Below are 14,108 nucleotides of genomic sequence, written 5' to 3' on the forward strand. Positions count from 1 at the left end.
ATTTGGGGTTTTATGCCCCTTTAATGTAACGAATTAGAGCACGCCATTTTGTTTTACTATTATCTTTTAATTTAGTTTTAAATATACATCTGCATATTATTTTAAGACTAGATGATTTAAGCTTCCATTTGTTTAGTGTTTGGCCTATTAATGTAATAATAGATGTGAGAATACATTTAACAATGTGTTCACATTTTGAAAATTATATTAGATGTTTAAATATTGATGATATAAGTGTAAAGTTTATTTTCTATAAAGCACCTTAATTTCTATAAAGTAATGGACACGGGCATATTAGAACCTAAGTTTTCCATTATCTGTTTCTTTTGCTGAGGACAATTAGAGGCACATACAAAACAGGCAATAAAAAAAATATGCAAACAAGACTGTGTGGGTAATAAGATTGTTAAAGAAATGATCTAACAGGGTTTCCACACAACCCTATATACATACTTGTGCCTGGTTTATATCTGCACCTAATTGCTCTAAGCAAAAGAGGTGGATTAGTGGGAGAACATAGGTTACAACATGGCAATGTCCCTTACAGGAAAGGGGGACAAAATAATTAGTTAAGGTATATCATATTTGTTTTTTTAGACTTAATTAAACATGTTTTATAACATTCTCAAAGTGTTTAATCTCACTTTAAGATCTCCAGTTCTGCAACGTGGATTGATTTCTGTAGTCTCCTACTTGAGGAAATACTTCAGTCTTAACACAATTCTCTATAATAAAAGTCTAAAAAAATAAATAAAGAAAAACAACAAAACACTTTGCAATGTTTATTTATTATCTTTTTTTTCCTGTTCTTAGTTCAGTTTAAATGTTTGCACTGACAATGCTAACTGCAATGGGTCTTGTAGGATCCAAAAAAAAGTGACCTTGCAACATGCTAAACAGTGTTTTCTTGATCAGTGTAGGATTTCAGGCAACAGAGATACAATGAACATATTCCAGAAGTTTTCAAGGGTAATCTACCTCTATCTAAGTTGCTGAACCATGCAAGTTTTGGTAGAAAATTACAGTTTAAAATGAATTGTATATATAAACACATGCAGACACACACACATGTATATATATATATATATATATATATATATATATATATATATATATATATATATATATATATATATATTCCATACATATTATATTCCATGTATATTTTATATAAAATCAATTAATTAAACAATTCTTCAATGTTACATTATTTATTCCATGTACTGTTTAAAGGAACAAGGAAAGTATGTATTATAATGACATATTTCAGAAAACTGTTATAAATATGTTTGTATTAAAAAAGGATTAAATAAAACCTGTTTTAAATGGAAAATTGCAGGACTTGTGTTGCATACTGCTGTACACATGAGCATTGGCTGATAGGTATATGCCCCATAGCTGTATTGGTGGCAAGGAAAAAAGTAGTATGATAAAGTACATGAACAACTGCTTTCAAAAACTTTGTACAACAGAAATGCAAGACACATTAGATTACTTTTTTGAGGAAGAAACTGCTGCTATATTCGTACAGTATAAAAACTGTGATGCAGCCATATTAAGGAATTGTTACCTGATTACATGTGGTCATGGAATAAATATTTACCCAGTTAACTGTATTTATAACTAATCTATAAAAAAGTAAAGAGAAACCTAACAAATCAAGATACATTTGTTAGAATGCAAACATTTTTAAGAGAAATAAATAAATAAATATATATACCATTTGGAGCAAATTACTCTTGACTAAAGATGGCCGGCTGGTAAACCCATTAAAAGAATTTTCAAGCCACTACATAGGAATGTACTCTTAAGACACTTATTCATCAGCTCATACTCTTCTATTATATTCTAAAAATTGAATTAACATACTGTACTTGATTGGCCAGTAATTGAATTTAGACCCCTCTCTTGAAGACTGTTTTCTTTTCTGCCAGATGTTCAGTTCCAAGGCTAGTTCATAACTACAAACAAGCAGTGCAATGCATTGTGTAGCATTATTTAAATAGTTTTACAAAAACGTGTTTGATTTTAAGGTGACAAAAAAAATGTTTAAAAAATGATTTACTATTAAAACATACAGGGAGATTTATGATATATGGTATATATTGTCCTTACGCAAACTTAAAGGGATGGTAAACTGACCTTTTAAACTCTTTTCTATATATTTTTGGTATTAAATAAATATACTGGCGCCTTCAATTTCTCTCTAACTTACTGTCAACTATTGTATCCGACTGTAATCCAGCTATGTGTCAATCTTCTAACACAACCTATTCACGTAATAGTTTTTTTTTTTTTATCGGCTTTCTACTACCCAATCGGATCTCCATCCAACTGGCTCGCTTTAGTCAATGTGATGTCCTATAGCGCATGCGTGTAGTTGTGCAACAGCTAGTAAAATCCGATGTCACTTTCATTCTTTGCGCGCGTTAACAATTATAGATGCGCATGCGTAATAGCCTTAACAAATAGTTTGATTGAATGTTTACTGTAAATACTGCCCATGACGGAATTGCACATGCATATTGTTATTACAATTAACGGGAGCGCGCAATAACAGTGATGTATGTAGGGGGCGGTAATGATAGAGACGTCACTTGTTTGACTTACAGAGTGGGTGGAGTTAGAGTTCGAAAAAAAAGTCAGGTCGGTAAGTTCTAATCAAATTAAAAAGTTATACTTGCGACTAATATAATTTTTATATTTGGTGGTTGGAATGTATATAATACTGTTATAGTGCATAGATATATGAGATTACATATTGTTTACCATCACTTTAATAAAATAATGTATGCAATGAAAAAAAGATAGTTGGGAACATAGAAGGTAACATTAGATTTTTTTTTATACATCTTTAATTGTACAGCCTCATTTGTATGTGAATGTGGATGCTAAATTGTTCCTCCAAAATATTATTACTGCTGTGTTATTAAGCAAAAGCCTAACATAGAATGGGAATTAAAGGGACATGAACCCCAATTGTTTCTTTCTTGATTCAGATAGAGCTCTTGTTTTCAAACCTGTTCTCACACCTCCCTAACAGGCCACATTTTGAGGATATCTGAACTGGAGCACAGGTGAAATAATCATCTGATTAATAATCCAGAAAACCTGGTCTGTTGGGGAGGCCTGAGCACAGGTTCGAAAACCAGTAAGAAAGAGCAAACAATTTTAAATCACTTTCCAATTTATTTCTGTTATCTAATTTATTTTGTTCTCTTTGTATCCTTTGTTGAAAAGTCTACCTAGATAGGCTCAAAAGCTGCTGATTGGTGGCTGCACATATATGCCTCTTGTCATTGGCTTTCAGCTAGCTACCAGTAGAGCATTACTGCTCTTTTAACAAAGATAATTAATCAAATTAGATAGAAATAGATTGGAAAGTTGTTTAATATTGTATGATCTACTTAAATAATTAAAGTAAAATTTGGGGTTCTATGTCCCTTTAAGTACAATGTATATCCAGTGTCAATGCCCTTTAAATAAAGTGTTTTTTTGTTTTTTTACTGTGATGCGCAATAATTGTTTATTTATTTTTTACATTCTTCTTACAATTTACCTCTGAAATAATTGTTTTCACTGCCCTGAGAAGCTATAGTACATCGGGCATACTGCTGCGGATTTCTGGCCCACATACATACTACACAGTGATTGTTTGAGCAGTGCACAAGCACTTTTTATGCATTCCTAATTTACTACAGCAAAGGAGACAGGATAAACATATTCAGGGTTTACAGACTGCAATATAATGCCAGTTGTAAATTATTTTAAAACATTTATTTTGTATGTCCACTTTTTATTTTAAAACATTTATTTTGTATGTCCACTTTTTACAATGCAATGCACAACATTTAAAAATGCAAGTGAAAGATGTTTTTTTTATGTTATTTATTTAATTTTTTTGTTACATATGATAGTATACTAGCACTATCTCTATAACAATACATTTGCTCAAAGTTGCACCAAAGCACAGCACAGTACAGTATATAAGCCAGACTGGAGGGCATCATCTCACATGCTGTCAAACAGGTGCCTAATGAAGATCACAGGTTGTAATTTCATCAATATAAATTGTCCCAATGAAAGGTTTCATAATGCCTTTTCATCATACTCTTACCATGTACCTTGTAGAGAGAGTTATCACAGATTCACAACACCTCTCACTGTGCCTAATATGGCTCAAACTGAACCATTCTTCACTGTTTAACTCCTTCCTATTCTGCATGCATCTAATTTCTTTTTACTTCCTCCTCAAGTAAATGCACTATTGTTAAAACCCTACAACCTAGTATGGGACTTACCGAATATGCAGGACACACAAACATATTCAGTAAATACTATATATGAATATATTTGTATATGTTATGTATTTATGTTCCTGCCACAATATTTTGTCTTTTAGTTTATATAAATAGAAGCAAAAATCTTTAGATACAAGTGTAAGGAGATTTGTATATTTTTTTTTCCAATTTTGTTTTCTGGGGGTACATAGAAGCATGACACCAGAAATCAATTGCTCTAGTCAGTAAATTTTGACTTCTTGGGTATAACTATTTACAGTAAAAAAAAAAAGGTAGTTGGTATTGGGGGAGCTGTTAGGATATTTCAACAGTCATTCTGAAATCTGATGCTTTTCTCAAAACATTTATTGGTCTATTGAACTTTATGATTAGCTTAGAAGAGCCATGGTTACCCAGGGACCCCAATGCCAGCAGAACATTTATAAATTGTTATTGTTTCCTCCCCGTACAGTCCTGTGTAGCAATGGTGCCCAGAACCCAAATCTAACCCATCTTATCTCAGAGGACACCCCACTAGATTCCCATATCTCCCCACAAACTCAAAGAAACTTAAAGGGTCAAACCCCCCAAAAATATTTTGTAATTCAGATATAAAATACAATTTTACTCCTATTATCTAATTTGTTTCATTCTCTTGGTATCATCATGTGTTGAAGGAGCAGCAATGCACTACTGGTCTCTAACTGAACACATGGTTGAGCCAATGACAATCACTGTATATATGCAGCCACCAATCAACAGCAAGAACCTAGGTTCTTTGCTGCTCCTGAGCTTGTATAGATAAACCTTGCAGCAAAGGATAACAAGAGAAGGAATCAAATAAAATAATAGTAGTAAATTGGAAAGTTGTTTAAAATTGTATTCTCTATCTGAATCATGCAAGAAAAATGTTGGGTTTCATGTCCCTTTAAAGATCTTTACTTACTTTGCCAAACTGTGAACATAAAAGGTTTTTCATTTTAAGTTTATTTACCTAAAACAAAGCTATTTAATTGATCTGGAAATTTTTGGCTGAGGTCAGTGGTGATTCTAGGGGCTGCTGTGTGCTGTGTGCTAAGTAACCTGGTATTTATTGTAGCACACCCAGATTTCAAATAGGTCAACAACCATAGATTTGCAAGGCCCCTTTTACATGTCTTACACCCCACCCAGAACAATAAGAGGAGTACATGGTACCTGCTCTGATACCTTTGGTAGCACCCAAATCTTATCAGGACTAGGGTCCCTGCCTAACTGTATCATTTGCAGTGCCTTCTGATTGAGTACTAACCTGCATTATGCCTGCAGCTGATACTTGTGTACCTATAAACTCTTACAGACAGCAGTGGAAGGAACTAGAGGTAACAGTGATTAAGGCTCTTTCAAGAAGGTCAAAGCAAAAGTTTTATCTTAAGCAAGTATGCTATTTTACATTTAAAGGGACATTGTAGTTTAAAAATAAATAATAACACAAATGTTTGATTAAAGTATTTTATTTTTAAACAAACACCATGTTGTTTAAAGGGACAGTATACTGTAAACTTGTTTCCCCTTAATATATATCCAATGGCTTGTTATACCAGCTGCAGAATATAAATAATTGCATTTTCAGGTTAATTTGTGTATATGACATAGCTGGTTTTGTGCTTTGAAGCCACAGTCTATTACAATGTGTTGGGCTTGCAGGTAAAATAAGATCTCATTATGTTATTACTTTGTGTACACACACATGCGTTCTTATATTATATTTGTAAACTAAAGCTCAACAGAGAACAATGGAAAATGATTTATTAGTTATCTCTTCTAAACCCCATTAGGAGTTTAATTTCTGCTACTGGCTTTGTTTACATTGTCTGTCAATAGCATAGAAACTTTCAGTATAGGTGAGGATACAACAGGTAAATCACCTATTTCAAATGCTGAAATAAGGGTAAACAATAAACGTGTAAAAAATGTAATACACTCCAGTAGGTACAAAGGATCATTAGGAACAGATTTGTGGGTAAACTGTTCCTTTGTCCTTCAAAAGTTGCAGTCAAATATACACTCCTGCAACAATCCCAATTTTCTCAAGATTGTGCTATGAATAGTAAATGGAGCATACATATGTATGCATTCTTTTTTCATTTGCTCACCACTTGTATTATCATTTGTTGTTGCACAGAAGCACAACCTTTTGATACAATGTGGTTTATTTATTTTTATTATTTTCTTTAACAATATGGCTTTTAACACTGTTGCTATATCTGTAACCTAGCAATCAAAGGCTTTAAAAATTATATATGGAAGGGAAATATTTGCCTATCGTGATATAAGGTACTTTTATTTATTAACTATATAATAGTAAAGAGAACTGAAAGGCTTTTCGAGTTATACATAATCTTCTTACCTGACTATCATATGCCTCTGTAAATTTCTTTCCATTAACACCTAATATTGCTTTCATATTTCAACGCTCATTACTAGCTTCAAGAATGTAGTATTAGAATAACCCTTGGTCTATATAAATATGACATTTATTAAAAAACAATCCAATTTAAAGTGTTAAAACAGGAGTTATTCAAACCAATGAATTGTGTAAAACCTGTATTATTTTAACCTCTGGGTTACCAGTCTACTCTGTATCAATGCATTGCAGCCCTTCTTGACACACAACGAGTTAATATAATTATTGAATTAAAGCAGGGTTTCCTTACTGCAATAACAAAGGGGGGGGGGGGGTCAGCATTCCATTAGGTTTACAGCATGACAATATAGGTACATATAAGATCTAAATACATTCTGGATATAATGACTAGGATAAAATATTATTTGTCTGTTTTTTTCTGCCCTGTTTGTAATATAGCCTGCAGGGTGAGTGTACTAAAAGTATCCATCAAGCTAGTGAAAATAAAGCAGACTGCTGTGCTGCATTAGGGTGAGATTACTGTATTACAGCGCCCCCCTGCCTGTCAGGCACCCTCCCCCTCTTATAAAGGCTGCTTGCAGCATCAATCAAAGCAACAAAAAAATTCCTTCCATAATATTTCAACTCCAAGGCTGCCTCTTAGTGGATGAGAGCAATCTGTCAAGCCAGCCAGGGAGCCTCCCCCAAGCAGATCAGGTTTCCCCTGACTGACAGGGTTACCATGACGAATAATTTGACTAAAACTGTTGTCTTATCCTCTCAGTCCCAGGGTCAGATAACCGACCAATCACAGAGCTCACAATCATTTTTCATGCCAGTTTAGAATAATATTATTAAAAAAAAGGCAGCCAGACAGAGGGTGAGCAGACTTTACTGCTATATTATCTCCAAGTCACTGCAACTTTTAAGGGGAGGGAAAACTAGTAGAGGATCACAACAGGGTATTGAACAAAAAAAGGTGCAGCTAGCAGTGACTGAAAAAGTTTTACTTTACTGTGTGCTGCTTTTTTATGGCCTGTTTGTTGGATTGAATAGCAGAACAGAACCTGGGCTCCCCTCTGCCAGTGGCCCCTGGACACGGATTCCCCCTTAAATCTTATTGTCCCTGGAGCTGGAGCCCCGTTTCCCCGTGGTTCTGATTTTGGAGCCCCACCGTATCTTTTATTATTGGAGCCCCGGGAAGCTCTCAGTGGATGGTGTCAGTAGCGCGCTGGAGCTGAACAGAGGATCATGTCTATGCTGCCAACGTTTGGATTCACCCAGGAGCAAGTGGCCTGTGTGTGCGAGGTGCTTCAGCAAGGGGGCAATATAGAGAGGCTGGGGCGCTTCCTATGGTCCCTGCCAGCCTGTGAGCACCTCCATAAAAATGAGAGTGTTCTCAAGGCCAAAGCGGTGGTGGCTTTTCATAGGGGCAACTTCAGGGAACTCTACAAGATCCTAGAGAGTCACCAGTTCTCCCCGCACAACCACCCGAAACTGCAGCAGCTGTGGCTCAAAGCTCACTATATCGAAGCCGAGAAGCTTCGGGGGCGCCCCCTAGGGGCGGTGGGGAAATACAGGGTGCGCAGAAAGTTCCCCCTGCCCAGGTCTATTTGGGACGGGGAGGAAACCAGTTACTGCTTCAAGGAGAAGAGCAGAAGCGTCCTGCGGGAGTGGTATGCCCACAACCCCTACCCATCACCCAGGGAAAAGAGGGAGCTGGCAGAGGCCACTGGACTCACCACCACCCAGGTCAGCAACTGGTTTAAAAACAGGAGGCAGAGGGACCGCGCTGCGGAGGCCAAGGAAAGGTACGAGTAAGTAATCACCCAATCTTACACTTTCAATTTAATACATGAAGCATAGACTGCAAGCTCTTGGGATCAGGGCTGTATAATAAGCATAGAGGGGATCAGGGCTAGTTTAATAAGCATAGAAAGGATAAGGGCAAGTATAATAAGCATAGAGGGGGTCAGGGCTGGTATAATAAACATAGAGGGGATCAGGGCAAGTATAATAAGCATAGAGGGGATCAGGGCTAGTTTAATAAGCATAGAAAGGATAAGGGCAAGTATAATAAGCATAGAGGGGGTCAGGGCTAGTATAATAAACATAGAGGGGATCAGGGCAAGTATAATAAGCATAGAGGGGATCAGGGCAAGTATAATAAGCATAGAGGGGATCAGGGCTAGTATAATAAGCATAGAGGGGATCAGGGCTGTATAATAAACCTAGGGGGGATCAGGGCTAGTATAATAATCATAGAGGGGATCAGGGCTGTATAATAAACATAGGGGGGATCAGGGCTAGTATAATAAGCATAGAGGGGATCAGGGCTAGTATAATAAACATAGAGGGGATCAGGGCTAGTATAATAAACATAGAGGGGATCAGGACTAGTATAATAAGTATAGACTAGAATAAAGCAAGTTATTATTTGTTAAATACTTAATAGATTGAGAACTATTGGAACCAGAGAGATTTATATACTAGGGTATGACATGTATAATTTAGTATTTAGCCCTAGAATTATTCATGGCTAATCACTTGAGTAGCATTTGGCTGTAGCTGACCCTATAAAGAATGTTCTGTCTATAAAAGCACTTATTGTGCTGATCTATACATGATGATGGAATAGGTTGGTGCTTTTGCAAATTACAGTTACAGGACTTCTGTTAACCCCTTGCCTGACACAGGGGCTGCATTATCCTGCCTAGTAATGTATTTCAGATGAACTCAGATATTCACATACTGTTTCTCCATCGCAAATATCCCACAGTTAATACCAATTATGAACATCCCATCTTTCCCATAGCTGGTGTCAGGTCAGAACTGCGTGCAGCAATTAGTGGTAACCTATAATTAAATCACCATTACTATAATTAACAATCAAATCAGTGTAGGTAGGAGGTATTTAAGGGCATCAGTTAATATTATGACTTGATTCCTACACGGATGATTGACTGAAAAAAATCTACACTCATAGAATCACATCTGCACAACTTGTTAAACTAAACACTGTTTCCTTCAGTCAGAGGCCTGTTTCCACCACACTGTTGTGCATATAAGTTTAAAAATATGTATTTATTTTAATAGCATTTTTATTACTGTATTCTAAAAATATTTAAAAAGTGTTGGTCAGCTAGGTCATACAAAAATATTATTTTTATTATTATTATTTTAAAATTGGATTCTAATAATATACATTTTAACATTATATTTTGAATAATGTACTTACTTTTAAGTACAATTTTATTCATCGTTTCATATGGATACCTAAAATCTTATAATGATTAAATAAGTAATATACATTATTTTGCAGACGCTGCACTGTTTTCACACTGATTCTTAGTTTTTATAGGCGAAATATTATGGTATGAATCGAGATCAAGGCGAACTATAGAATATGTCTTATATTGGTTACATTTCGAGTTATATTTTATCCGATCTCTTTAATAATAGACTGCGAAATAATTAATCAGAAAATTATTTTAAAATATATTTGGAATTATTACATCTGCACCATAATACTACTTTTTTAACGTAAAATTAGACAAACTATATATAAAAATGTACTATTATATATATTTTATATATATATATATATATATGTATATATATATATATACACACATATATAATGCCAAATACATTGAAATAAATAGCAGTAAGACATAAAAAACTGATTAATTGAAAAAAAAAAATAATTTTGTGCAATGAAGTCATCACATAATTAAAATGTACCTAAAACTAATAATATATATGAGGATTTATTTAATTACTTTTCAATTTTTAATTTTATATATCATTTTATATATAATATATATATCTATATATATATATTAGCAATACATAAGTTTTAAACATATCTATTTCTATGAATAGAAAAGACAAAGCTATATTTTTGATGTAGCTGTAATTTACAAAATATATATTGCAAGCACATCAATATATATATGTGTGAATCAATATATCCTATTTCATAAATTAAATATAAAAAATATTATAGATTTATTATTTAAATATTTTTAAAACGCCACATTATTATATTAGCTACTTTTATGTTCAAATAGATAAATGCATTCCCAAAATCTGTTAATTAGCATACGGATTCATTTATTTATTTTTAATATATATTTTTTATTATTTTTTAAATATATATTTTATTGGATTCTTATATGTATACCTTTAAAATGTATTTATTAATAACTAACTGCAATTCCATGTTCAGGCTTACAAATGTTTAGTGTGGAAATAAATGACTACACTTTCTAAAGTTAGCTAAACAACCTGTAGGAATATATTATCATGTATATGCCTAGGTGACACGTCCTAGTTACTTTGTTTAAATGTTTTATAGGTATTAGGGGCAGCCTAATGTGATATTATATTCACACAGATGTTCAGAAACAAAATAACTAGTTAAACATTATTAGGAGAAACGAAAACTGAATTTTGGGTTCAGCTTTTTCTTGATTACAATGCTACATTACAATACGTCCATTTATTTTTGTCACAGTCTTCATCTGGGCATACACAAATATATATTCAAATACACAACATTGAAATACTATAAATATATATTTATATTCAATATGATATTGCCTCTCATTTGAGGATGCAAATGAAATCTATTTTATTAAAATCTACAGATTTCAATCCCAATATCAACCCAAAAGTTTCAACCAAAATATTTTGAGAGAGACATATTTTGCTTTTATTTTTTACCATAAACAAAAAGTAAAAGTATAATTTTTTTGTCAAAATATTACTTTTTTTAAAAAAAATAAACCAACTCGGTCCTATGCAGCAAAGTGTGGGATGTAACCTCTATATGTTATCATTCTTATAATATCTGGGTTACGCAGAATACAATTATTGTTTGTTATTCCTAATATGTTGTAATGGAACGTTAAAGAATACTTCCTTGTCAATCTGCCATTTTTATTATTTGCATTTTATTTTATATGAATACATATCTAAACAGGGTAAATTCACTACATATGAGGCTTCAGTTTAAACAGCTAACAATGTCTTATAATATATTTTAAGTGATTGATGGAAGGATCTGATTGAGGAATTTTGGCAATATTACACTTTGTGTGATATGGGGGCTATAACAGTCATTTTTGGTCGTTCATTGTTAACTAAAGATGATATATTTGTTTGTTGTTTTAGGGAAAATAACGAAAACACCAATTCTAACAGTCACAACACTTTATCCTCGATGAATGGAAGTAAAACAATCCTGGGAAGTTCAGACGATGAAAAAACACCTTCTGGAACCCCAGATCACACATCCTCAAGCCCAGCCTTATTACTCAGCTCAAACCCAGGTCTTCAGGTCCTGCATGGAATGGGTCACCCACAGGGTCCCAGTGCCATCCCTGTACCAGGAACAGATCCCATGCATCACCACGCTTTACAGGACTCCATCCTCAACCCCATGTCATCCAACTTAGTTGACCTTGGCTCATAAGACAGATGTATCTATTTAATAGAATAATCTAAACAAAGACTTATATGCTATCAAGACATTACACATGGATATTTTACCAATCTTCCTTTGGCTGAATAAAAGGATAGGCAAATCCGCAGGTATTGTAGACTGCACTACTATGTGGCACATCCCAGTCTTACATGAGACTTCCAGCTTGTCTAACAGTTTACCAATGAAATTACCAACCATATGCATTTCATATGAGTTACCAAGATATATATTTTAATTGATTTTCATATACAACTTACCTACTAGTAAATGTAAACGCTTGCTATTGTGTTGGGCATCATAGTAAATAAGGATCTATGAACGAATCCAGAAGTACATTTGCACCAGACAACGGAATATTGATGGGAATCATTTCCATATATATTGGGTTATCCTGTACTATTTGCAAGACTAACTTTTCCCTATCTTATGAAACAATATATGTTGCAGGTGTACAAGGTTCAGTAGCGTATTGAAAATATGTTCTTATGTTGTGCAATTTGACAGCGTCTATAATCTATAACAGGTTTATCTGATCAAAGGACATTCATTTTTATTACCTAATTTGAGCACTTTCCATAAACCCTAAAATCCCCATTATCTGAAGGAAATTTATACTTTGCATCAATTCTAATTTAAAATTAAACAGGCAAGCTGACATTTTTTCCTTGTTTATATTATGTGAATAAACCATTTGGAAATATCCCTGCTTTTATTTTATAATAAAAAAAATAGGAATAACAAAAAAGCATACAGTTTTTTATTTGTTTATGTCTCAGATCTTAACTCTTGGTTGCCAGTGCTTTAGCTCACTTAATGATTACATTTTATCAACCGTTTGCCAAGGCATATTACAGATCAGTGTGTGTGTGTGTGTACTTATATGTGTGTGTGTGTACTGTATATGTATGTATGCTTGAGTATGTGTGTGTGTGTTTGTGTACTTATATATCTGTGTACTGTATGTGTATGTGTGTACTTTACTTATTGTGTGTTAGTGTGTGTATGTTTGAGTATGTGTGTGTGTTTGTGTACTTATATGTGTGTACTGTATGCGTATGTATGCTTAAATATGTGTGTGTTTGTGTACTTATAAGCTTGTGTACTGTATGTGTATGTGTGTACTTATTGTGTGTTAGTGTGTGTATGTTTGAGTATGTGTGTGTTTGTGTACTTATGTGTGTACTGTATGCGTATCTATGCTTAAGTATGTGTGTGTTTGTGTACTTATAAGCTTGTGTACTGTATGTGTATGTGTGTACTTTACTAAATGTGTGTTAGTGTGTGTATGTTTAAGTATGTGTGTGTACTTATGTGTGTGTGTACTGTATGTGTATGTGTGTACTTATTGTGTGTTAGTCTGTGTATGTTTGAGTATGTGTGTGCACTTATGTGTGTGTGTACTGTATGTGTATGTGTGTACTTATTGTGTGTTAGTGTGTGTATGTTTGTGTACTTATATGTGGGTGTACTGTATGTGTGTACTTTAAATATGCGTGTTAGTGTGTGTATGCTTGAGTGTGTGCGTGTAAGTGTATAAATAATATATCTGATTTAGTGAAATTAAATGACCCCAGTGTTATTTTTTTACAAGTATAACCCTGATATCTACATTTTCTCATGTTACAGAATGTATGTGTCCATTAGAGTTGTGGGTTACTTGCATATTTGGTTTAGATCCAGTAGATATGTGTATAAACTAAATTGTCAAACAAAAAAATGCTAAAAGACACAAATGGTATATTACATTTTATGTTATTTTATGTTACTGTTTGATTAGTTATTTCCAGTCAGAGGCAATATTAGAAATACAAGTGTTTTTTTTTCTTTTCTTTTTTAAATACAATTTATATGTTGCATGTAAAGTAAGTAATGGGTGGGCGTTGTTTCCCTGAATTAACTGAATCTACAGAATCCATATTCTCAGGTTGCCAGTAATATGAGCTGCTATTAT

The 14,108-nt window shown here is 33.7% G+C and overlaps 1 protein-coding gene across 2 annotated transcripts; it reads left to right on the top strand.

Moving 5' to 3' along the window:
• The first annotated feature begins 7,483 nt into the window (after window positions 1-7,483).
• Window positions 7,484-12,902, top strand: SIX2 (SIX homeobox 2). 2 transcript variants are annotated; one of them, XM_053709349.1, is made up of 2 exons: window positions 7,484-8,477; window positions 11,845-12,902. In XM_053709349.1, exons 1-2 carry the CDS (start codon window positions 7,918-7,920, stop codon window positions 12,143-12,145), a joined length of 861 nt encoding a protein of 286 aa, XP_053565324.1. In that variant the 5' UTR covers window positions 7,484-7,917; the 3' UTR covers window positions 12,146-12,902. The 2 variants fall into 2 exon arrangements, with proteins under 2 accessions (XP_053565324.1, XP_053565323.1); XM_053709348.1 differs by having other exon boundaries at window positions 7,491-8,483.
• The last annotated feature ends 1,206 nt before the right edge of the window (window positions 12,903-14,108 follow it).

The sequence above is a fragment of the Bombina bombina genome, chromosome 4, assembly GCF_027579735.1.
Source record: "Bombina bombina isolate aBomBom1 chromosome 4, aBomBom1.pri, whole genome shotgun sequence".
In the NCBI taxonomy this organism is placed as follows: Eukaryota; Metazoa; Chordata; class Amphibia; order Anura; family Bombinatoridae; genus Bombina; species Bombina bombina.